General features: G+C 36.9%; 1 protein-coding gene across 2 annotated transcripts in view; it reads right to left on the bottom strand.

The window, feature by feature from the left end:
• Window positions 1–27,772, bottom strand: part of LOC150089728 (methionyl-tRNA formyltransferase, mitochondrial) — a 164,471-nt gene that overhangs the window by 26,074 nt on the left and 110,625 nt on the right. For both annotated transcript variants that reach the window (XM_090368768.1, XM_090368770.1), the window contains exons 6-7: window positions 23,309–23,384; window positions 4,847–4,938 (exon numbers count right to left, since the gene is read on the bottom strand). In XM_090368768.1, coding sequence (XP_090224894.1) covers window positions 4,847–4,938; window positions 23,309–23,384 — 168 coding nt within the window. The remainder of the gene's footprint in view (window positions 1–4,846; window positions 4,939–23,308; window positions 23,385–27,772) is intronic.

Raw genomic sequence — 27,772 nt, 5'->3', positions numbered from 1 at the left:
TGCTTGACGAAAACAGGCGAGTGACCTACCAACAGATAGAGGATACTTTGGGCCTAAATGCACCAGCAATTCGTTCGATTCTGCAAGATCATTTGCACGTGAAGAAACTTTGTTCTCTCTGAGTGCCGCATCAAATGACTGAAGAGCAGATGACACGACGTGTGACTTGGTGCCGGGAGATGTTAAAAAAGTTTGATAAGGGACAATCTCGGTATGTGAACAACATCGTGACAGGTGACGAGACTTGGCTGTACTATTACGATCTGCCGACCAAGGCTCAAAACAAAGTTTGGGTCTTTGATGATGACGACACACTCGTAATTGTCAGAAAATCCCGATCTGTAAAGAAGAAAATGATAGCTGTATTTTTCAAATCGAGTGGAATTGTGGAACGTGTCGTTTTGGACATGCAGAAGACAGTCACAGCTAAGTGGTATACTGAACAATGCCTGCCTAAAGTCATTGGATCTATGAAGAACCTGCGGCCAAAGTCAAGAATGGACACCTGGTACCTCCATCACGAAAATGCTCCAGCTCACCGCGCCAAAGCCTGCACCGAATATTTGACCATGACAGGACTGAAACTTCTCGAGCACCCTCCCTACAGTCCAGACCTTGCTCCCTGCGACTTTGCACTGTTCCCGCATGTGAAAATGAAGCTAAAAGGGAGGCGGTTTTCCAGTGATGAGGACCTTCTACGGGCTTGGGACAACGAGTGTGCTTTACTCCCTAGTGAAACTTGGCAGAACTGGTTTAAAGATTGGTTTCGGAGGATGGAGAGGTGTATTGAATGTAGAGGAAATTACTTTGAAAAAATTAAATAAACAAAGCTGTATTGCAAAACTTTCCTAGTACCCTTTGTATTAGGTCCTCAAATATGGAACCTTGTATTGCATCAGTGGATTTCAAGACCATTCACGGATGTAAAAATTATTGCACACACCAATTTTTCAGAACAATTCTTATTCTGGGAAATACTCATTTGGTACCTTGCTTCAGAGAACTATGCTGTTATCTGTGTTGAGAATGTGCAGAACTGTTTCTACGGTGGCTCTGCAGGTTACAGCTGGCCAAATGCCTCTAGATCTTTATGTGGCTTACAGGGGTCTTTGTTACCGTATCAAAAAGAGAATACCTACCGACTTTTTGGGCATAACGTTAAATTTACAGATGGATGTTAAAAAGAATGATCTTGTTGCTGGAATGAATGTGAACATTTCTGGTGACAAGAACATTTATTCCCGAGGTTTCCTTTCTTATTAATAAGAAGCAAAATTGTTGGTTTACTCTTGACATCTACTTATCTTACATCATAATGGGGCATGGATCCTTGAAACAGAAACTTTTTCAGTTCAGACTTTTCAGAATGGACTTATGCAGCTGTGGAGAAAGCAAGAGCTGGGAGCACGTATTTTATCATTGTCCTTTGTATGATGACTTTAGGGAGGAATTAAGATCCTCAATAAACGACTGTCACTAAATAGCTTTGCTCTGCACGATGAATATCTACTCATTCAAGATGCCAGCTCTTATCGGTCTTTGCACTTTCACCAGGAACACTTTCTAGTATAGGCGTGCTTTTCTGGTCAACACAAATGACACTAGTATAAGTAACGAGGTGTAATAAAGTTACTTTGTATCATAAGCTTTAAGTGGCTTTTACCTTGTAAATAACTGTATATTTCATGATTTTATCTTACTATTTATACCCGTGCATTCAATTCAGTTGCCGAATTAAGTATATAAAGGATGTAAGCATTTATGGTTGTGCAATTGATGGCTATGTATTCACAATTTCTATAAAGGTTAGATACACTGTTGAAATCAAATTTAGCTTTGATTTCAGCATTCATTTTGTTAGTAGTCATGTATCTATTTGTATCTACTTGTAAATTTTGATAAAGTTGTAAATAACAATGTCAATAATGTTAAATTTAAAGAAGTTGTTGTTACAAAGCTCTCTCTTTTTTTTTTTTTTTTTTTTTTAAGTTAACTTTAAAATGTTCAGTTAATAGTACACTGTAATTTTGTCCTCTATTTTGAGGATTAAGTATTAGCTGCTGATAACTATGTCATTGTTACTGTTAAATGTGGAGATTTCATTATTGTTAAATAGATTTTATTTTTTTGTGAAACAAGGAGGATTTGAACTAATGTTCTAGGAGCTGCCCTATCCTAAAACATACTTACTTACTTTTGCACATAGGAAAATTCAAATTTCCACATTAGTATGGGCTTCACCAGCTTTTGCTATTTCACAGCTTGCTAAGTATGATGCTTCAAGTGTCTTTTCACTGTCTTGATTTCTTGCAATTTCTGCTCAAAAAAATCAACTGCCCTTTCTGCATAATTTTCATGTTTTGTTTCTAAATGACAAGACAAGAGGGAAGGTTTCAAACTATTATTGGCCAGAACGTCTCCACAAATGACACATTGTGGACGTGGGTAGTCCTCATCGCCAAGAAATGAAAAACCAAATTTAATATAATCTTCACTATATTTCTTATTTTTACTATTTGTTTTCATGCCAATAATTTGAACATCTTTATGTAGTACTTGGGAAATTTGGCAAGCTGAATGGATTTTACTGGTTTTTTGAAGGTCATCTTGGGACAAATTTGAGGGATGATTTTGATTTTCATGCTTCTCATTAACTTGCATTTCAACATTACTGTTCTTCATGCTTCCAGTCTTCAACCAATGGTCCATAATGATTTTTAAAGTTTAAAAATATTATGAATAAACAATTTAATACTGCACAACATTCAGGCATGGCGCAGTGACTAGCAATGCTTACCGGAGTTTGTATGACATGTGACTGAACTGTGCGATACATATTGGCACCCAATCTCCCCACTAACACCTGTCGTGCATGCTCGCTATGTGAGGGCGCATGATCCAAACCACAACTAAATATAAATTTTGAACCAAACCACATATAAATTAATATTAAACTATTTTGTAGTTTACAAAAATATACCTATGTAAATCTAAGCAGATGCCATTACAGAATTTTTAGTGTGAACCCCCTGGAACACTTTTGTGAACCCCCAGGGGTTTGCGAACCACTGGTTAGGAACCACTGGTATAAGGAAATGGTCATCTTGAGTACTGAACCTGAGTCTGGAGGCCTCATTTTAGGAAGAATGTAGAGCTATTGGAGTGGGTACAGAGAAGAGCAATGAGATTTTTGAGGGGCACAAATGAGTGTTCTTACCAAGAAAGGTTTCATTTCCACAAATTGAAGTGTCTGGAGACTAAGCACCTGCAATTTGATCTGATTGAGGCATTTAAGGCTTTGACAAACTCAGTGCTGATTCTTCCTCTTATTCAGACTATACACATGAAGGGACATAAATTCAAATTGAGAAAGGATTGTGTATTTTGCAGAATAACGTGTTGTCTTCAGCAATGGGTGAATGATTGCTCACACAAGCCTCCATTCATCGTTATAAAGTGGATAGTTTGGATAAATTCAGGAAAGAACTACACAAACTATTGGAGAGGGGGATAGATAGGCAACATGGATTTTTCTGGCTGATGCTGTATAAGCTTGTTTTCTTGTATCATTTGTCACTACTAATACTAAAGCAAGGAAGTATTCATCTGGTGTTGTACAAGAAAGAGAAGAATGGTGATATCCAGCTCAGGACCCTGGGTTTGCCAGGGTCCTGAGCTGGATATCATCATTTCTTCTCTTTCTTGGTGATCCCTTTCTGCTTCTGACTCTCACTCTCTCTCTTAGGGTAACTCGGGAATTTTTTTTTTGGCTGGTGCAGCATAAGCCTCAGGCTTCCTTGTACCATATGGCTAATATTACTAATACTAAGTGAGTAGTTTGAATAAATTAAAGAACTAGGCAAACTTCAGTGGGAATAGGTGACAGGAAAATTTTTTTTTTTTTTTTTTGGCTGATGCTGTATAGCTTTCTTGAATTAATTGCCTTATGAAGAATTATACTAATGCATTACCCAGTTCTAAACTGCAACAAATTGGCTAATAACAACCCATTTAAAAACTACTCCAGGAGATTGGCTAGACTTTCAGCAAAGAAAGATGATACTGCATTTAAAACAGGGGCATATCATATGAATATACAGATAGGTGCGTATGATTCTGGAACACTGTGGTCCATGCTGAGCTTTTTTCAGTGAGCTCAAGTGCTTTTTTAGCACTTGAGCTCACTGAATCAGTAACATACCCAGGATTCAAAGCCAGTATTTAAGTGTTTGTAAAATGAGGCTTTCCCCAACAAATTTGATTAAAGGGCAAATTTCACCAGCACTCAACTTTGCTGGGCCAAACCACATGCTGAACCTCCTTTTATCCCAATGAACTGTACTAATTTATTTAAAAAGTTTTTGTTTACACGCCATTGCAAGATGAGTGGTAATAATTTCATTATTATGGTAGCCAAATTTAGTGCAGAGATAACAATGGGCAATTCATTTTATTTTTTTTTTGACTGCATGAAGATTTAAATATGAATATTCATCTAAAATCTTTAATTTTCAAAACAAGATAACATATTACTCTAAAACACAAATCTGGAATACCTAAAAATCTTTAAATAATTGCCCATTTTTATATTAAAAATCCATATTTGGTGATTGAAAGAAAATATTAAGAAAATTGAAAGAAAATAGTAATTAAACTATAATACAGTCAAGCATGTTTATAATGAATCTGAAGGGGCTAACCAAACTTTTTTCTACCTTTTAATTTGTTATAAATGTAACCAAGAAAATTAATGAAATAAAACTAATTCATTATATCCATAAATTCACTAAAAATGACTTTGTTATAGAGACTTAACTTTATATTTCATAATAAATAAGAAACTTACATTATCACAGAAAGCTCTATATAATCTGTATATGTCATCACATGTTTGCCCAGACCAGTTTATAAGCCCCATCGCTGAAGTAATTTTCGGTGCTGGAAGTTGTTTATTGTTTTATAATGTAGTTCATATTTGGGGGGGAAAAAAAACAAAACGGAAATTCTGAATAATTGCATAATGAAAAAACATCATTATCAATATTTTTATTGTCCTTAATGAATTAAATAAAATTTAGTAAGGTATTCTAAACAACTTACAAGGAAAGACTGCAAATGTAAATGAACTCAGAATATGCCTCTTTGTTCACCAGTGTAATTTTTAATTACAGTAGTAAATGAAACGTATAGTTTTTTTCATCCAAGAATAAACAATTTTCTAAACCAGTTTTGCATGGCAATTTCAAATATGTTTTTTTTTTTTTTTAGCACATGTACTTTTTTTAATATAATACAACTTCTGATAATATCAGAACAAGTTAATTACGATGATATCATTACAAAACACTGAAGACTGGTTAGAATTACATTTTATCATTTATTATTATTATTCTTAGCAACTTTTATGGTTTAAACCCAATATACTTTATATACAAGTTAAAATAATATGGTACACAATAGCAAAAGAGATATGTACAATTTAAAAATATTTTGCAGACAATTTCCTCTGGAATGTCAGGGTACACTTTGTCTGGAATGTCAGGGTACAATATTTAGCTGCAGTCTACCAACATATGTCTTGATGGAATTGTTTCCCTGTTTGTCACTCACTGTGCCAAATGAGTGACAAACAGGGAAAAGGAAGTTTCAGTAACACATGACATCGCATTTCTTAATGTGTATTAAGCAGTTTTTGAACTCCATCTTTATATACAGGAGGCCTGCGGTTACCCAAAAAAGTTTCCACAAAGCCAACTGAAAGCCTGCCATCCTTTTAGTTCTAATACACTGGGACATTTTTCATACTGCAGGTCTCTCATTTGAGGGCTCACAAATATTCCCCCTTTCACTTTCACGGCACTGACCTTTGGAAATTTTTCACTTAAGTAATGAAATCCTCTTGAATTCATCTTAAACATCGCTTTCACAAAACTCTTCACCAGGCCAAGTTTAATGTGAAGAGGTGTAACACCCCCCCCCCCCCGCTGAATACACATTAACATACTGATTAATCTGAGGTCACACAGATATCCAAATGATGAGTGCTGTACTGAATTGCTTTGAGTGGTGTCTTCATGCTATAGTACATGCCCTTTGGGTAAACAGAGTGGGATGGATGGCTTTAAGTTTCCACCATGCAAGAGAACATTTTTCAACCTTTTCTGTGAAAAATTTGAAAAATATTCTCAGTTGATGAAGAGGTGCCTTTCAGATAGAAAGTGTACTTGTGAAAATTCCATAAAAACTCCACTGATATCATGGCAATAGCAGAGCAGCAGACTTCTTACTGTAAAGAATGTTGCCAAAACTTGGTTACTTTTTTTAGATAGTGAGACACTAATGTTCTTCTTAATCAAGTTAAGAAGAACATCAGTGTCTGCATTAATCTTGAGGTGAGAAGTACAACTTTATTTCTGGAGAGGGCTAGATCTCTAATAAGGTCCTTTAAATCACCTTGAGTAACAGCTCATGCTACAATTCCTTTTCATTGAATGTGTACACAGAATCAGCTTGTTAGGTTTCTGCCAATCACACCTTCATCATATTCAATTTCATATTCTAAAGACTCTAGTCCATGCTGTAGTTACCAGAATGGGCACACTGTCATTGTGAGGGATTGGTAGTAGTAGTAGTGGCATGTGATGCAAGAAAGCAAGTGTATGAGCTTATGCAGCATCAGCCAAAAAAAAAAAAAAAAAAAAATCACACCATTCCCTCCAAATGCCTGTCCAGTTCCTCCTTAAATTTATTCAACCTATCAACTTCCACAACGACAGATGGAAGTTTGTTCCAGCAATTAACCACTCGCTGGCTAAAGGCAAATTTCCGCACATCTATTCTACATCTGTCCTTTCTTAATTTGAATTTATGCCCCCTTAGGTTCGTAATCTGAACAAGTGGAAGGATCCCATCAGAATTCAGCGTGCTGAACCCATTCAAGGCCTTATACACCTCAATCAGATCACCGCGCAGGTGTCTAGTCTCCAACCACTGCAATTTGCAGAACTTAAGCCTCTCTTGATAAGAGGATCCCTTCATTCCCCTCACCAATCTTGTTGCCCTTCTCTGTACACGCTCAAGTAAATCTACGTCCTTCCTAAAATGAGGCCTCCAGACCTGTACGCAGTACTCAAGGCGTGGCCTGACCATTGCCTTATACAGTGGGACAATCACCTCCTTTTCCCTGCTAGCAAAATTCCTATATATCATTGACAAAACCCCATGACCTGCCCTGGCAGCCTGTCTGCATTGCTCAGAAAACTTCATATCTGCCTGCACAATTACTCCCAGGTCTTTTTCATTTTCTACCACCTTAAGTGTAGTACCACACAGTTGGTACGTTTCTCTGGTGTTACTTCTACCCATATGCAGTACTTTGCATTTGTCAAGGTTAAACTTCAGTTGCCACTTCTTAGCCCATCTGCCCAAATTATCTAGATCCTGTTGCGGTAGCACACTGCCATTACTGTCATTAACAACCGTGCCAACTTTTGTATCATCTGCAAACTTCGACATTAAGCCATCAATATCATTGATAAATATACAAAACAACAGTGGACCTAACACCGAACCCTGTGGGACCCCACTAATAACATTAGTCCAAGAAGAGCAGCACCCATTGATTACCACCCTCTGTCTTCTCCCACTTAACCATCCTTTTATCCATTGTAGCAACTTACCCTTAATACCATTCTGCTCCAATTTGTACAATAGTCTTCCATGCGCAACAGTATCAAAAGCTTTCCTGAAATCCAAATATATGATATCAAAATTATTTTTTGCATCCAGTTCCTTTGTAACCACATCATAATATCCTATCAAATTTGTGAGACAAGACTTTCCCTTAACAAACCCATGCTGTGTCTGAATTATTGCTGCAGTCTTGTCTAGATGATCCTGCAATGCATCTTTAACCAGTGACTCCATTATTTTACCAGGAACAGAAGTTAAACTAACTGGTCTCATTGCTAAGAATCCAGTTACATTCACATTACAATTGCCAGCGTGGTCTTTCAGCTTCCTCCATATTATGAATATGGCAAACGCATTGACATTTTCCATTTGTTCAAGCAGTCATGTAATCCATTCAAACAAACAGTACAGATAACATGCAATGCCCAAGCCTTATTCTAATCATTTAGAGGTCAGCTAAAGTATAGCTGGTAAATTTTCCAAATATCTTTTTGATTGTACACCATTATGATTTATTTAGGAAAGAGCTGCATGCATAGCAAAATTTGTTGGGGCAATTTTTAGACTTTTGAAGTATAATGATGTCTGGGTTTTAATAATTCACTGGACCTTAACTGAAATTTATAATCACATAATTAAATAACAAAAATATAGATATATTCAAACAATTACATATATATGAATGTATAAATAATAATAAATACCCCCAACAAATTTTGCTATGCATGCAGCTTAGCAAATGATGAGACATTACATTGCAGCTTTGCAAATGACATATTTATGATGAGATTAATTACATTAAGGCTGATTGACAAGTATGTGAGTAGTATGATCACTCTCATCATGTTCAATGTTCATGTAATTAGTCTCATCATAAAAACCAGACATACTACAGGAAAGTTGAAAATAGATTTGAAATCAGTGTTTAAAGATCTATCCATCCTGAATATTTTTTGCCAGTGAAAAAATAATTGTTGACATTCCTTGTTAGCTCTTTTTGTTTTTTTTTTTTTAATTTCCTCTTGGAAAACTTGAGTTTTGATTAGAACTATTCAGATATCTTGAAATGATGTATTGTTATATATGCAGTTTTATTATTTATTAATGTGTCTTGAATAAACATCTCTTGCCAGCTTTTGTCTTCTGATTTCTTTACTTAATATGCAAAGAGTTATTTCACCCTCATACATTCAGAACAGTTCCACAATTAAACTAAATTTTAACTTTCCAAATGGTGATTGGAATTTGTGGGTTAGTCATTCACACACTAGCAAAGACTTTTGTAGATTTATTAGAAGACTGTTTTCTAAGCAGCATGTTACAGAGGCAACAATAGGAAGCAATACTTGATCTGGTTATTAGCAGCAATTCTTCATGCATAAATAATCTGCAAGTAAAAGGCCAACTGGGTGGCAGTGATCACAATGTACTAATGTGGAATTTAACATGTTGACTGCCACGTTGGCCGTATAGATCTGACACCATTAGGTTTTTCAGGCACTGTTGGACAATATATTTCCGACACCCTCTGTTTCAGTGGGAGCTGTGTTGGCTGTATAGTGCTGACAACTGTTGGAAATTTACATTATTTTTGAAAAGAATGGCCTCTGGTGATACATGTGATGAAATTTGCATGGCACTATGAGAAAAAATAAGCAAATAACTGCTTGTAATTTAAAAATTCTTTATTACATGAATTTTACAATTACAAAATTATGTAGATTTATGGTGTTGTCCAAAACACTCTAAACATATGAAAGGCTGATGAATACAGTCTGGGCAATAGGTAGAAACTCTTTTCACCTTTCTTCTAGCAACTGATCTTCCTTCACACTTTCAATTTTGTATAACAAAAAATGCACATTCTTTTAACTTTCTTGTTGTTTGCATAAATTTTTTAGTTAGCATATGAGTGTTACCACATTTTGGTTTTTCACGTTTCTCTTTCTGTTCTATATTTAGCAAATCTGTAACTATCTCCTCCCGAAAGCTTCTTATTTTTATAATTTTTTGCATGGCACTCTTGTACACCACGTATGCATTGACAAGTGATATACCAAGTATATATTCTATCAATAATTTTCGGTACCACTATATCCCCCTTTCTTAATAGTGTGGCACATGAACCCATTTGGTCCAACAGATCAATGGCTGCCGTTCCCTTAATTATATGCTAAAATAGGAAGTAGTTTTTTGTTTGGCTTCTTTTCATCTTCCAGCCGACCGGGCTAGCCAAGTGAGTAAAGTACCTGCCCGGCAGCCCAAAGGTCGCGGGTTCGATTCCCGCTTCGGGCTTGGATCAAAGTACTGCAAAAACCTTGGGAGGTGCAATATGGCCACAGAAGCCGATGCGCCAACAACTACCAAATCAAATCAATCTTTTCATCTTCCTTTACTGGCGGAGGGTTCACAACCACTTCTAGGGCATGCTTTGTTGTTAGTAGTCTCACACCTTGAACATCTCGCCACTTTAGAACAATAATTCCATTTTTTTCTTCCTTGGCGATCATCTCCCCTTTATTTAGCTTTGAGTACATGACTTTTTTAGGCATAAATTTTTTACTGGCTCGTAATATACCAACAACGTGAGTTTTTTGATGAAGAAATGATAATGCCAGATGGTAGCTAATATAAAAATTGTGTATGTACAAGGTGCGACCTTCATTTAGAAGTCCTTGCAATAATTCTTCGCAGACGTTTGCAGCTAAACCTATGGATTTTCTATTAATCTTACTAGACCAAGTATATCCTTCAGTGGAACATAACTTGAACAGCTTGATTCCATATCTGTGCACTGCATGCAATAAATTAATCACAAATGACCTTCATATGTGTGCTGTAATAGTATCACACATGTGACCGACATGGCTTCTCAAGAAATAAAAAGTAACCGACTGGGCCACATATATGTGAAAAAAAAAAATCTCTTTTTTGATATTTTAAGCGAAAAAACAATATGACAAAGAAATTACAATATTTATTTTAGAATTACCAATCAAAATTTTTCTTAAACTAGCTTGGCAGTCAACATATTAATTAAAGACTTAACTACTTGTGTTATGTTTTTAAATAAATAGTGCTTAAGGTACTTTAAGTACTTCGAGGGTAAAGGGAAAGGCTTTTGCTTTCGTAAGGGTGACTACAGTGGTTTCAGACAGTTTTTAAATTTTATGCAGTGAGACAAACTGATGATGTTACCAACAACATATTTTACATGGGAGCCATTCAGGGAAGCAGAGAAGCTACTATACTTTTCACACCAATTATGAGTGTTCATGGCTTAGACTTAAATGGATGTCAGATGAACTGGTGAGACTTGTGGCAGAGAATAAAATTGCATGGGATGCATATAAATTATCAGGTGATACAGAAGCCTATATACATAAATTAGTCTGTAATCAATTCACAAACGAGGTTTGACAAGCTAAGACAGATTATGAGAACTCTCTGGCAAAGAACAGCAGCAAAGACTTCTTTGCTCATATTAAAAGTAGAGCGGTTGAATCACATTTGGCCACGATGTCAATGTTTACATGCTGATGACCCTGCTTAGGTTGCTGAAAAACTGAAAAGTATTTTGGATCTACATTCACACGAGGAATTCTTTAGAGACGGGATGCCAGAAGTTTATTAAACTAGAGTTTGATAAACTTCTGGTACAGTGATAAACTAACTCCCTGTTAGAACAAGGAGCTATATTATTTTGTGATAACTGAAAGGAAAGTAAAACTATGTTTTATATTGAAGCTGAACACAAAAAAAAAGTGCTGGATGGATGAAATCTCTCCAATTATATTAAGGGAGGCAGCAGAGGAGGTAAGCAAACCCGTAGCCATAATTATAAGAGCATCCTTGGATTCTTGGAAGGTCCTCATGGACTGGAGATGTGCAAATGTATACCCCAATTCACAAGAGAGGATCAAAGGGTTACATGGGCAATTAGAGACCTGTTAGCTTAAAATTGGTAATATACCAAAGAAATGAAGTCCAAGGATAACACTAAAGTCCAAGATAATGGATTCACTGGTTAAAGAAGTAATGGAATTATACTGCATTACTAGACAGGAATGCAATTATACTGCAATCACAGACGGTATTTATTAAGGGTGGTTGTGTCTAACCAATCTGATTGGATACTATGATGCAGTGACAAAGGCACTGGATGCAAAAAATAATTTTGATATCATATACTTGAATTTCAGAAAGGCATTTGATACTGTTTCACATAAAAGACTGCTGTACATTCTAAAGCAATGTGGCATTAAGGGCAAGTTACTGCAATGGATAAAGGGATGGTTGAGGAAGAGAAGACAGAGAGTGGTTATCAATGGGCATTGTTCTTCGTGGACTAATATTATTAGTGGAGTTTCTGCAGGGTTCAGTGCTTGACCCCATTGTTGTTTTCAAAATTTATTAATGATAATGATGAAGGTATATTAGCATTAGTTGAGGCATATGATCAAGAAAGCAAGCTTATACAACATCATCAGCCAAAAAAAACAAAAAAAAAAAAAACCATTCCCAATTTCACCCATCCGGTCACTCCAGATATTTGTCTAGTTTAGCCTTAAATTTATTTAAGCTGTCAACTTCCACAACAACAGATAGAAGTCTGTTCCAACAATCAACTACCCGCTGGCTAAAGGCAAACTTCTGCACATCAATTCTATAACTGTCTTTCCTCAATTTGAATCTATGCCCCCCTCAGTAATCTGAGCAAGTGGAGCTATCCCATCAGAATTGAGCCTGCTCAAACCATTCAAGGCCTTATACACACACCTCAGTCAGATCACCTCACAGATGACTAGTCTCCAGATTCTACAACTTACAGAATTTAAGCCTCTCCTGGTAAATGAACTCCACTTGTTCCTATCACCAATCTTGTTGCCCTTCTCTGTACTTGTTCTAGCAACCCTACATCTTTCAAAAATGAGGCCTACAGAACTGTATGCAGTACTCAAGGTATGGCCTGACCATTGCCTTATACAAAGGTATAATCACCTCCTTGTCTCTGCTAGCAAAATTCCTATAAATCATCGATAAAACTCCATGACCTGCTCAGAGAACTTCATATCTGACTGCACAAATAACCATAGGTCTTTTTAATTCTCCACCTCCCTGAATGCAGAACCACACAGTTGGTAAGTTTCCCTTGGGTTACTGCTACCCATATGCAGTACTTTGCATTTGTCAATATTAAACTTCAGTTGCAACTTCTCACAGCCCATTTACCTAACTTTTCTAGATACCGTTGCAGTAGCATACTGTCTTTACTATCATTAATAACCCTGCCAACCTTTGTATCATCTGCAAACTTGGACATTAAGCCTGATATACCTTCATGGATACCATTAAGAAATACATAAAACAACAATGGCCCCAGCACTGAACCCTGGGGGCTCCACTAATAACATTAGTACACGTAGAGCAGTGTCCATTTATTACCACTCTCTGCCATCTCCCACTCAACCACCCCTTTGTCCCTTGCAGCAATTTGTCCTTAATGCCATACCGCTCCAATTTGTACAGCAGTTTTCCATGTGCAACATATCAAAAGCTTTCCTGAAATCCAAGTATATGATATCAAAATTATTTTTTGCATCCAGTTCCTTTGGGACAACATCATAGTATCCAAACAAATTGGTCAGACAAGACTTCCCCTTAACAAACCCATGCTGTGTCTGAACTATTACTGCAGTCTTATCTAAGTGATCCTGCATCACTTCTTTAACCAGTGATGCCATTATTTTCCCAGGAACAGAAGTTAAACTAACAGGTCTATAATTATTTGTGTCGCCCTTTGCACCTCCTTTGTGAATTGGAGATACATTTTCACATCTCCAGTCCATTGGGATCTCCCTGCCTCCCATAATTATGGCTAAGGGTTTGCTTACTTCCTTTGCTGCCCATTTAATATAACTGGATAGATCCTACTGACCCCAGGTGCCTTCCTTATGTTTAACTTCAACAATTTCTCCTCCACTTTGTTCTCAGTTATTATAAAATCACTTAGCTCCCTGTTAGAGTTGGATAAACTTTTGGCATTCCCCTCCTTGAATAACTCCTCATGTATGAATATAGATGTAAAATACTTTCAGGTTATTAGCTACTTGAGCAGGATCATCAATAGTCGAACCATCTATGTTAAGCGGACCAATCTGATTCATTCCCTTCCTTCTAGAGTTTACATAAGTAAAGAACTCTTTGCTGTTTTTCTTTCCATCCTTTGTCAAGGATTTCTCATCCTTTGTGACTTGATTACAGACTAGCTTATATTTGCCGTAGGCTTCTGTGCCACCTGATAATTTATATGCATTCCATGCATTTTTCTTCTCTGTCACAAGCCTCATTAATTCATCTGACATCCAGTTAGGCCTGAACCTTGAACAGTATTTCTTAGTTGGTATGAAAAACCTTGTAGCTTCCCATTTAGAATTTGCTGTTGGTAACATCATCAGTTGATCCCACTGTATAGAATTTAAAAACTGTCTGAGACCACTGTAATCACCTTTACAAAAACAAAAACTGTTCCCTTTACTCTTGCTGGTAGTTACATCTTTAAGTAAATCCCACATCAGTAAACTGTGATCACTGTCACCTAGTGGTTCCTTTATTTGCAAATTCTTAATGCATGAATAATCACTGCTGATGATCAGATCAAGAGTATATTAAGCCACCGTAGCCTAGTGGTCAGGCGCGTAAGTGCATAAGTACACGTGCCTTGAGTGACCGTGGTTCAAGCCCGTGACTGCTGAATACGGTGCTGTTTCTTGTATTCAATCTATCATGTGAACTCCTCTGACCGTTTGGTCGTCCCGGAGTATAAACAGAAAATTTATTTTATTACTCCCTCTTGTTGCCCCTCGAACATGTTGCTGTAGAAAACAATCCTCCAATAAATCCAAAAAAGTCTTGCTAGCATGCGAGTTATCAACCCACAAGTTCTAGTCAATATCTGTAAAGTTAAAATCCCCCATTACAAGACATTCTGATTTACTAGCTGCCCAACTGTTCATTGTACTCATCAGAGTCACTTTCATACTACTCTCATTTTCCAATTCCCAGTGTTTATGTCACACCAAACAGACTCAACATTGCACTGTCCACCCATGTCAACTTATACTATATTGATAGGCTTAACATCCAATAGTGCAGGTGATACAGATGTTGGCAGGATGGTTAACGAATGTAATCATAGAGAGCTATTGGAACAAGATCTATAAGAATTAAGCAGACAGGCTGAGAAATGGTAAGTGAGGTTTAACCTTGATAAATACAAGATACTGCAGTAATCCAAGATTAACATAACTACCTTAAATGTAGCACCAACTGTGTGTTGCTACACTTAAGGTAGAAGAAAATGAAAAAAGACCTGGGCAGTAATTGCGCAGTTAGGTATGAAGTTCTCTGAGCAGTGCAGATAAGCTACCAGGGAAGGGCAGCTCATTGGTTTTGTCAATGATATACAGAAACTTTTTATTAGCAGGGATAAGAAGATGATTATCCCAATGTAAAAGGCTATGATCAATACATATCTCAAGTACTATATACAGGTCTGGAGGCCTCACTTTAGGAAGGATGTAAATCTTCTGGAACTGGTGCAGAGAAGGGCAACCAGACTGGTGAAGGGAACAAAAGAGTACTCTTACCAAGAAAGACTTCAGTTTCACAAATTGCAGCATCTGGAAACTAGTCACCTGCAGGGAGATCTGATCGAGGTGTTTAAGGCCTTGAATAGATTGAGTAAGCTAAATGTTGATGGCATTCTTCCTTCTGCCAAAACTACAACACACGTGAAAGGGCATAAATTCAAATTGAGGAAAGTTGGTTGCAGAATAGATGTGCACAAGTTTGCCTTAAAGCAGCGGGTGGTTGATAGTTGAAACAAACTTCTGTCTGTTGCTATGGAAATCATCATCATCATCTATCATCGTTACGCTATTCCACAGGTCAACGTATGAACCCTCGCCACCACACTCTGTCCGTGTACTTCTCTCCGTTGTTGATTTCACTACTCCTCTCTTAATGACACTGGTCTTTATCACATCCTGCCATCTCATTCTTGGTTCTCCCCTTGGTCTTTTGTCCCTTAATCGTAAATCAAACATTCTTCTTGGCAAACGCCTCTTGTTCATTCTCTTGACATGTCCAAACCATTTCAAATGGGACCTTTCAATTCTATTCTGGAGTTTTTCTACCTGAATTCTCTCCCTAATCACATCATTCCTGATTTTGTCACATCTTGTCTTTCCGGCTAAGCTCCTCACAAATCTCATTTCTGTCCCCTGAATTCTGCTTTCATCCTTTTTCCTCATAGTCCAAGTTTCAGATGCATATGTCAAAACTGGTATGTAATAGGCCTGATATACAGCCTTCTTACACTTCAGTGGTATGTTCCTGCTACAGATCAGATCTCTTGTCTGCCTATACAAATTCCCGCCTGCTTGTATCCTTCTACTTATTTCTTCTCTATCACTCCAGTCTTTGTAATGGCACTTCCTAGATACTTGAAGTTGTTAACCATTTTTAGCTGTTTCCCTTCCATTGTAATGTATCCATCAAGCTCGCCACTCTTCCTTAGAACCATTACTTCACTCTTCTTTAGAACCATTACTTCACTCTTCTTCTGACTGAAAACCAGTCCAAATTCATTGGCCATACTAGCCCATATATCAACTTGCCATTGCACTTGTTCCCTGCTCTCTCCCCATATGCAGAGGTCATCTGCGAAGGGCATGACTTTCATCTGGTCCTGTCCAAGTTGTTCCACCACTCTACATTGCATATCATTCATAACAGCTATGAACAGTAGTGGTGACAGGATGCCTCCTTGCCTCAACCCTGATGTTATTTCAAAGCTCGCTGTCAACCCCACCACTGTTCTTACTTTGCTCTCTGTATTGGTGCACATATTCTCAATTTTCTCCACAAGATGTTCCTCTATCCCCTAGTTTCTCAAAACCTCTTCTCTCTTTATGGCATCAAACGCTTTCTTTATATCCAAAAATGCAATCCATAATTCTTTATTGTGTTCATAGCACTTTTTCCATCAGTTACCTGAAGCAGAAAATTAGATCCACCGTCGATCTGCAAGGCCTAAAACCGTACTGTTCCTCGGCCATCCTATTTTCAATCATTCCTCTTATCTTCCACTCTAACATTCTCTCATACAGCTTACTCACATGTGATGCCTCTATAATTGGAACACCTTTTCCTGTTTCCCCTTCTTAAACAATGGTATGATCAAACGTTCTTTCCAGTCCTTCGGCACCTGTCTCTCATCCTAGATCTTACGGAACAGTTTGTATGTCCACGTTATCTCTGCCTCGCTATGGAAATGGGTGGTTTTAATAAAATCAAGAACTACACAAATCCTTGGAGGGTATGAAGGGGTGAAGACTAGTTTTTTTTTTTTTTTTTGATGATGCTTTAAGCTTGCTTTCTTATATAATTTGCTACTACTAATATACTAAAGCTGTATAATAATAATAACACAGTCAATTCTGCTATAACACAGTACATGTATTCCTAAAAATCTCCGCGTTATGGTATTTTGCATTTTAAAAAAACAAGGCTTATAGGAAAAATAGGGATAGGGGAAGAGCAATCAAAAAAAAAAAAGTTGATGTAGTAAGCAAAACACTAAAAAAAGTTAGAAACCCAATAAAATTGTTAACACAGGTTTAAACATCCAAAATTTCTAATAAATAAATAAATATTGCAATAAATATAGCACTTTACCTTGAAAAGATATGTTTTGCTTGAACTGCGTAAACTTGTCTGACAAGTTTACGCAGTGTAAAAAATAGGAATGAAGAGAAGATTCTGAAAATTTATTTGTTTTTTATATAATTGAAGATTTCACAGAAGGGGAAAAACATTTCACCATAATAATGTAAAAACCCACAGAAATCCAGCTCTTGGTATTATCCCAAATGCAGTAAGATCGAGTTTACTACCCATTTATAATTAGATTGCTCTAACAGAAAAACCCAATAAACCGAGAACTGCAAATTTTTTTTATTTTTTAATGGCAGTGACTTCCAGAAATGTGTTCTTCTGCTCACGCTATATCCCGCCTCACGATATTTCTGTTCTATTAGTTAAGAAATACATAAAATCCAAGGAAGTGAAGCCAGTCGACATTGCTGGACAGTGCAGTGTTGAGTTGATCTGTAACCAAGTTACAAAGGAGGTTAAGCAGGCGAAGGCAGATTACAAGAAATCTTTGGCAAGGGATGCAAAGAAAAACAGCAAAGAGTTCTTTACTTATGTAGACGCTAGAAAGAAGGGGACGAATCAGATTGGTCCACTTGATATCGATGGGTCAACTGTTGATGATCCTGCTCAGGTAGCTAACAAACTAAATGAATATTTTGCATCGACATTCACACATGAGGAGTTATTCAGCAAGGGGAATGCCAGAGGTGTATTCAACTCTGGCAGTAAGCTAGAGAATCTTATAATAACTGAGAGTAAAGTGGAGGAGAAATTGTTGAAGGTAAATACAAGAAAGGCACCTGGGGTGGATGGGATCTATCCAGTTATATTAAAGGAGGCAGCAAAGGAAGTAAGCAAACCCTTAGCCATAATTATGAGAGCTTCCTTGGACTCAGGGAGTCCAAGGAAGCTCCAAGGGAGTCCAAAAAGGAGGATCAAAGGGCGACACAAGTAATTATAGACCTGTTAGTTTAACTTCTGTTCCCGGAAAATTAATGGAGGCACTGGTTAAAGAAGCACTGCAGGATCATCTAGACAAGACTTCAGTTATAGCTCAGACACAGCATGGTTTTGTTAAGGGGAAGTTTTGCCTGACCAATTTGATTGGATACTATGATGCAGTCACAAAAGAACTGGATGCAGGGAATAACTTTGATATTATATACTTGGATCTTAGAAAGGGTTTTGATACTGTTGCACATGGAAGACTGCTGCACAAATTGGAGCAGTGTGGCATTGGAGGCAAATTGCTGCTATGGATAAAGGGGTGGTTGAGGGGGAGAAGACAGAGAGTGGTAATCAATGGACACTGCTCATCGTGGACTAATGTTATTAGTGGAGTCCCTCAGGGGTCAGTATTGGGTCCATTATTGTTTTCTGTATTTATAAATGATATTGATGATGGTATATCAAGCTTAATGTCCAAGTTTGCAGACGATACGAAGGTTGGCAGGGTTGTCAAGGACACTACTGACACTATGCTACAGCAACAGGATCTGGAAAGGTTGAGCAGATGGGTTGAGAGGTGGCAAATGAAGTTTAACATTGACAAATGTAAAGTACTACATATGGGAAACAGCAACCCCCAGAGCAACGTATCAACTCTGTGGTATTACACTGACAGTGGTAGAGAATGAAAGGGACCTGGGGGTGGTTGTGCAGGCAGATATGAAGTTTTCTGAGCAGTGCAGACGGGCGGCAAGAGTAGCTCATGGTGTATTGTCGATGATATATAGGAATTTTCCTAGCAGGGATAAGGAGGTGATTATTTCCTTGTCTAAGACAATGGTCAGGCCACACCTAGAGTACTGTATACAGGTCTGGAGGCCTCATTTCAAGAAGGATGTAGAGATGCTGGAACGAGTACAGAGAAGGGCAACAAAATTGGTGAATGGAACAAAGGGGTGCTCTTACGAAGAAAGGCTTAAGTTTTGCAAATTACAGTGTCTGGAGACTAGGCACCAGCGAGGTGATCTGATAGAGGTGTATAAAGCCTTGAATGGTTTGAGCATGCTCAATGATGATGGGATTCTTCTTCTTGCTCAGAATAATCACCTGAGAGAGCATAAATTCAAATTGAGGAAAGACAGATGTAGGATAGGCGTGAGGAAATTTGCCTTTAGCCAGCAGGTGGTTGGTTGGTGGAACAGACTTCCATCCCTTGTCGTGGAAGTTGATAGCCTAAATAAGTTTAAGGCTCAGCTGGACAGGTATTTCGAACGAACAGAAGGGTGAAGTGGAAGTGGTTATTTTTTATTTATTTTCTTGGCTGATGCTGCATAAGCTTGCTTTCTTGCATCAAATGCCTCTACTAATGCTAATGCTCGAACAGAAAAACATGAGCTCCTAAAAATTGAGTGAACCTACAATACAGTGAATGACAACAGTGTCTCTCCGACCAATACAACTACAGTAAATGGGAACTATAGCTCTCGCACATTTTACATTTGACATTTTTAAAGCTTCGTAAACTTGTATATATTGCTATGCAGGTTGGCACCAAGCTACGCTCAGCTTGGTGCCAAGTTTTGTGTTCAAAACTTGGTGTTACTCGCAGACGAAATTGCGCATGAGCCAACGTGAAAATCGTGTTATACTCGCACTGTTCCCTAATATATCAGTCGCATTTGGAGCAAATTCACATTGTGAAAATGCATGTTATAGCAGAACTGACTGTATCTACAATTCACATCTTGTTAGTTTCCCATCTGTTTTTCAATTTTTGGCTAAGGTAAAGAAAGCCAACATGAGAACGACAAGAAACGTCAGGTAACTTATGCAGAAAATTAGTTTCCCGACATTGGGCTCTAGCGCTGCTCATTCGGTAAACAGACGGTAGGTGCTATCGGTCTAAAGCCAAAATCGAGAAGGATATATTGATTGACAGGTAGGTGTGGCAAACGATGACAAGCTACCGTGCAGTCATTGGTTGGCATTATAATGTCTATTTATGAGTAAAGAACGGTGCATAATAGTTTTGTGATGAACAGTAAACAGGTAATAGCAGCGATGAATCTTTTAAAGATGGAAGAAATTTGTAAGGAAAATAAAACGTTGGTCGATTTTTTGATGAAAACTGAATTAATAAAAGTTTCATTCCGTTCATTTTTATGTTCTTCATTATGTTTTTTATTCATTATTAAAAGCAGATTTTTGGAGTTCATGAGTGTTTTTACTATATTGTTGATTTAGGTTTAGTTATGAAAAAGGAAAAGGTTTATTTTTTTTCGTTATATTTTGTAACCTGACCTTAAACGTTAGGTTAGGAAATAATAGGAAAAGAAAGAAAGATTCTTTCTAAATATATAAGCTAAAATAGGATATCTGCCTTTTATCGTTGATATTGTTTTTTATCTCTCCATTTAATTTTGGATTAATTGGATTATATATATATAGTGAATAGCTATTAAGGTGTTGATTGATGTTATGATACATCCTCCATCCCAGTAGAACTTACCATCACATGGGCAAAGCAACTCTTAGATAATGACGAAACCCTTGGTAGCAGAACCAAACTAACACCAGACGATATCTCTACTGCCCTCAGACTGTGCTTAACAGGTGGTGCAATCATGTTTAACGACTCCATTTACCAACAAGTACACGGCAGCCATGAGTTCCCCGGTTAGTTCGGTCACGGCAAACATCGTGATGGAGGAATTAGAGGGTCATGCATTTACAAACGTACCAGATCCCATTGCCTTTTGGTGTTGCTATGTGGACGATGTGTTCGTAGTTATCCCCAGAAATTCAGGTGACCAAATCTTAGACCACCTCGATTCTGTCACCTTTCATAAAATTCACGATCGAGCTAGAGTCGGACAACACCATACCATACTTAGACACCCTTGTCCAGCACGAGGGCACGTGCTTGAAGACAACTGTCCATCGTAAACCTATGTATGCTGGCCAATTTACCAACTTCCGGTCAGCACACACACAAACATTCATCTTCTTGCCACTGCACATACCTTGCTAACTCGTGCCTGGACACACTCTAGCTCTGTAAATGAGAGTCGCACCGAAATCACTAAAGTCAAGGCGGATCTTACGAGGTGTGGCTATCCCATCAATACCCTTAACAGGTGTGATCTACAGACATGCGACCAACAGAAACATCCAAGGTGATGACTCAGCCATGAGCACCTTTATCCCATACAACCCAAACCTATCACAACAGGTTTGTAGAATCTTAAAATCACATGGGATAAAATGTGTACAACTCACAGGCAGAAAATTACAATCCCTCATCTCTAAGGTAAAAACACCTGTCCCCACCCTACTACAAAGCGGATTGGTCTACCGCATCTCTTGCTGTGACTACACTAGCTGCTACATCGGGGAAACTGCGAGATGGCTCGAAAAATGCCTTTCCGAACACAAAAGAGCAATCCGCTTAGTGGATGTGGAGCACTCAGCTATTGCCAAATAAGTTTGGGCAACCCACCACGACATTGACCCACACCGTGATGTTGTGATTGTGGATAAGTCCCGCCATTATCGGCGATGCACCTGGTTGGAGTCGTTAAACATCAAATGCTCCAATACCTCAGTGAACAGGAACAGTGGTTGCCAAGTCCACCCTATCACCGAAACAGCAATCCTGTCCACTGACAAATGCTGGCGACATCCACATACATCACAGCCACAGGCTTCAACATCCAACAATTAATCACGCACTTCACGTACAAGATTAGCAGTACACGCCCTCATGCTCCATTCTAACTGTCAGTTTAACTGAAGAAGATTGACTAAACAACCAAAAGCTTTATTTGTATGTATCTAATCTAATATATGTATATTTCCTATTATTAAATTTGTCACAATCTATATTTTTGTATCCCTTTCACTCTGGGCAACTGCAATTTAATAACGATAATAAATCCAGAGCGCACAGGCCTCTTTAATCATAATGTGAGGTTTAGCCAATTATGGACAGTAATTTACAAGTGACTAATATTCACTAATAGCAAAGCTATAACATAATGTGTTAATGTTTTTGGTCATAATGTATCCCATAACTCTCACAGATAACTTAATTCTCAGTGTATGAATGAGAATGATAAGCAGAAATGTCTGATATACTGGTTGATCTTGCAGATTCTTTGGGGCATTGTTTACTTTAGTGCATAGCTCATCACAGATTTTGGTAGTAATTACGATCTTTGATCTTACTGTCCATTTGATCTTGTATATCATAAATTCACAGTTCAATATGATGACTGATGTACTCAACACTTGTTAAAGAAATTAAAAAATTATGCTGAAGTAACAAAATTAGTGAAAGTTTAGGAGAAATTTTTCACTTATTTTGCATAATCCCAGCTACTGCTCTTGAAACTACATGCATACTTGCTTAATGAAAGTTCCCTTAACAACACTATGATAATGCTTTTGCACGTATCTTAATTCTCGGTGTGTGAATGAGAATGATAAGCAGAAATGTCTGATATATTGGTTGATCTTGCAGATTCTTTAGGGCATTGTTTACTTTAGTGCATAGTAAGATCAAATGCACAATAAGATCAAAGATCATAATTACTACCAAAATCACAGATTTTGGTAGTAATTATGATCTTTGATCTTATTGTGCATTATATTTGTACAAGTGTGTATTCATTAGTTGTCTGCATGTTATATGAGGTAAAAAAAAAAAAAAACAAGAATAATTAATGATATGAAAAGTCTACTCCCTTCACCACTGCTTGAATCTTCAGTCTCCAATGGGGGAGTGAGCCTCTATTTCTCTAAACAAGTGACGAATCCATTATACTGTTAGAGAGGAAGTATCTGCATCAGGCGTGACCATTACAGTCTGAGTAGAATGAGTTAAAAAACAATCTGAGATACACAATGCTAATTAAGTGAGATTAGTTATTAACTTGACTTTCTTTACCTTGTGTGATACTATCTTGTGGCTGAACCCAACTTCTCTCAAAGTGGAAAGGCAAATCTTGTAAACACTGCAAAATCTAATAAATTTAAGGAAAGAATCTGAAATTGTTGACAGATAATATTTTATCTTATTTATAAAAAATACTGGTTTTGATAACTACATGATGTACATGAAGACTAAGAGTACAAACTATTTTTGCAGTTTGCACCTTTATATTAAGGGTGTTCAATTAAAATGTGTTGAATGTATGATAGCTCATAGTAGCATGGGGTAAATGGACATGCCTATGTGCTTAAACCAACATGTTGATATTGTAGCTCATAACAAATACTAAAGATGACTTAAAAAATTTTAAAAAATATATACAACTTTAAAAGACTTAAACAGTTTTAACTGAACAACTCTTGTACATAACATATTCAAACAGCCAATTAAAATAAAATATAGATAATTATTTCAATGCTCTTGATTGAAACAGCGGCAAAAGTTTCACACAAATGGCTAAAAAAAATCTGCATATAGTATAAGTTAAAAGAAACCCTATAAAAAAGAACTAATATTAACAGGATGTCTCAGTAGGTCCAGCCATCAACAAATTTTTGATGGTCAGCTGAAGACTGGGTTGCATCTTCTATACATTGGAAGAAATTAGTCAACTTATCTAAGTCTGTGGGCAACAAAGCTAGGGAGAAGGATAGACTTGAAGTGCACAAGAAACCCTCCTAGCACACTGCCCAAACAGTTTGAGTTAATGCTGCCACCTTCAGGATTTAACATCTTTAACAGGATTTTTGCAGAGCAAAAATCCTGTTAAACTGGTTTGTATAAACCAGTGAGCAAACTGATATTCATAAGATATGACTGTCTTGAAACAATCATATCAGAAGACATGTAGGCATTGTTTAGTATGCCAGCACTGCCTTAACTTCATGACAAAATCTAAGCTTGGTATCAGAGATAACCTTAAGTTCTTGAGGAACCATCAATATCAGAACAGCACTGTAGAATCTCACGGTAATGGTATGTGTGTCTACTATAAGGTATAGTCTGTGTGCAAGATTTGAAGTGCAGTGGACTCTTGGCTAGCTAACATGAATGAGGTGTTATATTTTCAGCTGATAAAAAGAATAATTTAAAAAATGTTTACAGTGCAAAATTCATAACTAGATATTTATTGTATATAAATAACTAAACTACCAAAATTTATTTTGCACCTCTCTTCTTATTTTTCTTTACTTTCTCTCTCTAATGAAGATCCCAAACAAAAGGCTGTAAGATTTTATAGTACTTTAGAAAAATATATGGATGAATGTTTTACAGAGAACAGAAAAGAAGGGTAGAAAAAACAAGTATAACTGAATAGTTAGAGTGATTAGTTTGGAGAAACTGCAAATAAATACTGACTAGTTGATGCCTGTATCTGGACTGGTTTTAAGGAATGAAATGGAATTACAAATGTCAATTCAGAAGAAGTGCATCCATGGAAATATCTGCAAAAATTGAATGCCTCTTTGATAGGAAGTGAAATAAGTTGAGAGAGAGATGCTGGAAACAAAGGAGAAAGCCTAGTTGAAGGATGCAGAAAAAGCAATATTTGATATATACTTATTCAAAAAGAAATCAGAAGTTTAGGTTACTTCTGGTAAAGAATGTGCTCCTTTCCTAAAATCTTGAGTGCTTAAGATGTGCATGGGAATGGAGAATTATATCTCTTTTGCAGGGTTTTGGAAAGACTACAGTTAAAGGTGTTAAATGACTTGAGAAACTGCATGCAGAATATCCAACATTATGCAACAAGTTAGTTAAAAGTATATAGTGCATTACATTTCAGGCACATTAGCAATAATTCATGATTTATAACAACAACAACAAAAAAGAAAATGAGTGAGAGAGAGCAAATGTGTGAACCGAGAACATTGCTTCTGCATATCTGCCATGCTGCCCATTCATTACTCCAATCAGTGAATGGCAACAAACAAAAATCCATCACTTTAGCTCAATATATGGTATATGGGTAGCCTATGTGATATGCATAAAAACAAGTTAGTTAATGTATACACAGTGTGTTTGTTAATACATTTCAGATGCATTAGCAAATAGTAATAATTCATGAATTATATTATATATATATGTATTAATAAAAAAAACAACAACTTTTGTGTGCAAACAAAAACATTTCATTTCTTTGCATCCACCATAGTGGATGCAAAGCACATGGCTACAAATCCAATGCTTCAGTTACTACAATACACAGCATATGGATAGCTTGTGTGACATCTATGCAAAAAATAAATAATAATTTCTGTATTTCCACTGGTTTTATTTTAATGAAATTTGATAAAATTTCACAAATTGTTCTAAAAAAGCCAAATATAAAATTTTGCAAAAATCCATTCACTGAGAGTTAAGTTCATTACATGCAGACAGATGGATAGACAGACAGACAGATAGATCTGCTGGAATGGCTGCAGAGAAGAACAAGACTCGTGAAGAGAAGGAAAAGAATTTTACCAAGAAAGGGTTCAGTTCTGCAAATTGCAACATCTGGGGACTAGGCACCTTCAAGATGATTTGATTGAAGTGTTTAAGGCTTTGAATAGATTGTGCAAGCTCATTGCTGAAGGCATTCTTCCTCTTGCTCAGAAAACACACGAGGGAACATAAATCCAAATTGAGGAAAGATGATTGCAGGATAGATGTGCGGAGGTTTGGTTTCAGAAAGTAGGTGGTTGACTGTTGGAATAAATTTCCCTTTGTTGTGGAAGTAGACAGGTTGAATAAATTCATGGAAGAACTAGACACGTTATTGGAGGTGAAGGACAGATAATGTGGGAAAGTTTTTATTTTTTTCCCTATGCTTTGTAAGCTTGCTTTCTTGCATCTTATGCCACTCCTAATACATGGATTAGAAGAATTAAAAAATTTTCACAGTTATCTAGGTACTTTACACCCACATATAAATTTAAAATATAGAGGAAGACAAAAATATACCATTCCATATACAGAAAACCAACAGACACTGGTGCTATTATAAAATTTACCTCAAATCACCCCATGAATACAAAAGTAGGCATCCTTAAAAATTTCATTCTTAGAGCTTTCAGACTATGCAGAGATCAAGCACTCAAAAAAGAAATAAACAGGATTTCCCAAATATTTAGAAACAAGAGATATCCACAAAAAACTCATAATGAAAGCGATTAAAACAATGGAAGGGAGATATTTCAATGCATATTCATCTGATAAAGAACGATAAAAAGAAAATGAGTACATTACCATGCACTATATACCCCAAATTAGTGAATAGATCAAAAAAAAAATGTCTGTACACCAGAAAGTAACACCAACAAAAATATGGTTAAAACTCCTTTCCCTGCTTTACCCCTGATAAAGTTCCTTTCCACTAAACACCCAGTGTAAAAGCTACAATGCAAAAATCATATACTGGGTAAACTGTAGAAGATTATTCAAAAATGCTTAAAGAACAAAGATTTTTTATTAGGCCCACAGCCTAATAACAAATTGGATCTTGCATCCTATACCTGATATGAGTATCAATAACACTTCTGTTCTAACAATTGAGAGGTGCAGGAAACAGAGTGAGTACAGAAAATCCTTCATTGCTGGTATAACTAACTGTAAGCAGCTAGACATTAACCAGTACATATTTTCAAAAATAGAGTAATAGAACAGATAAAAAACAAAAACAGAAACCATGATAATTATATCTCAAAAAAAAAAAGAAATCCTCCCTTCACACATAATTTTAAGCCCACCCACACAAGGTGCTCACAAAGATCAGCTAGCCACTGAACAGATGTCTAATTCTACAACATCCAAATCTCTCTCTCTCTCTCTCTCTCTCTCTCTCTCTCTCTCTCTCCAAGTTATTCAACAACATTCTTGCCTACAGTGTGGAAACATTTTGACCTATACAGACCTATTGCTGATCCAAAAAAACAAAACCTCATCCCCTCCCCACCCTTAAAAAGTAATCTTGAACTCATCCACACGAGGTGCTCACAAGATTATATGCCAAGCAGATGTCTAATCCTACAACTTCCAAACCCCTATTTCTCTCTCTGAATATTCTTATTCCTCATTCTCAGGTACAAACTGTGATTGGCCTGAGGAGACCTTAACCAGAGTTGTGATTAAAAAATTCTTATTAACTAATTTAGTTAATAAGATTAACTGATTTAAAAATTTATTTAATTTTTACCAGATCTGTACTAATACCCTTTTGTTGACTAAATCAGGTTCTATTACGCATAAAAACTAAAGGCCCACGGGGGCTCACATCTGGTGAGTGTGGACTTGGCACACCCAGGGTCCTGAGCTGGATATCATCATTCTTCGCTTCCTTGGTGAATCCCTTCCCTTCTATTTCTCTCTCTCTCTCTCTCTCTCAGCGTAATTTGGAAATTTTTTTTTTTTTTTTGGCTGGTGCAGCATAAGCCTCAG

This window comes from Mastigoproctus giganteus, chromosome 2, assembly GCF_048544385.1.
Source record: "Mastigoproctus giganteus isolate SK-2022 chromosome 2, ASM4854438v1, whole genome shotgun sequence".
Taxonomy (NCBI): Eukaryota; Metazoa; Arthropoda; class Arachnida; order Uropygi; family Thelyphonidae; genus Mastigoproctus; species Mastigoproctus giganteus.
The sequence above is the reverse complement of the archived record's forward strand: the minus strand, read 5'-3'. Positions and strand labels throughout refer to the sequence as shown.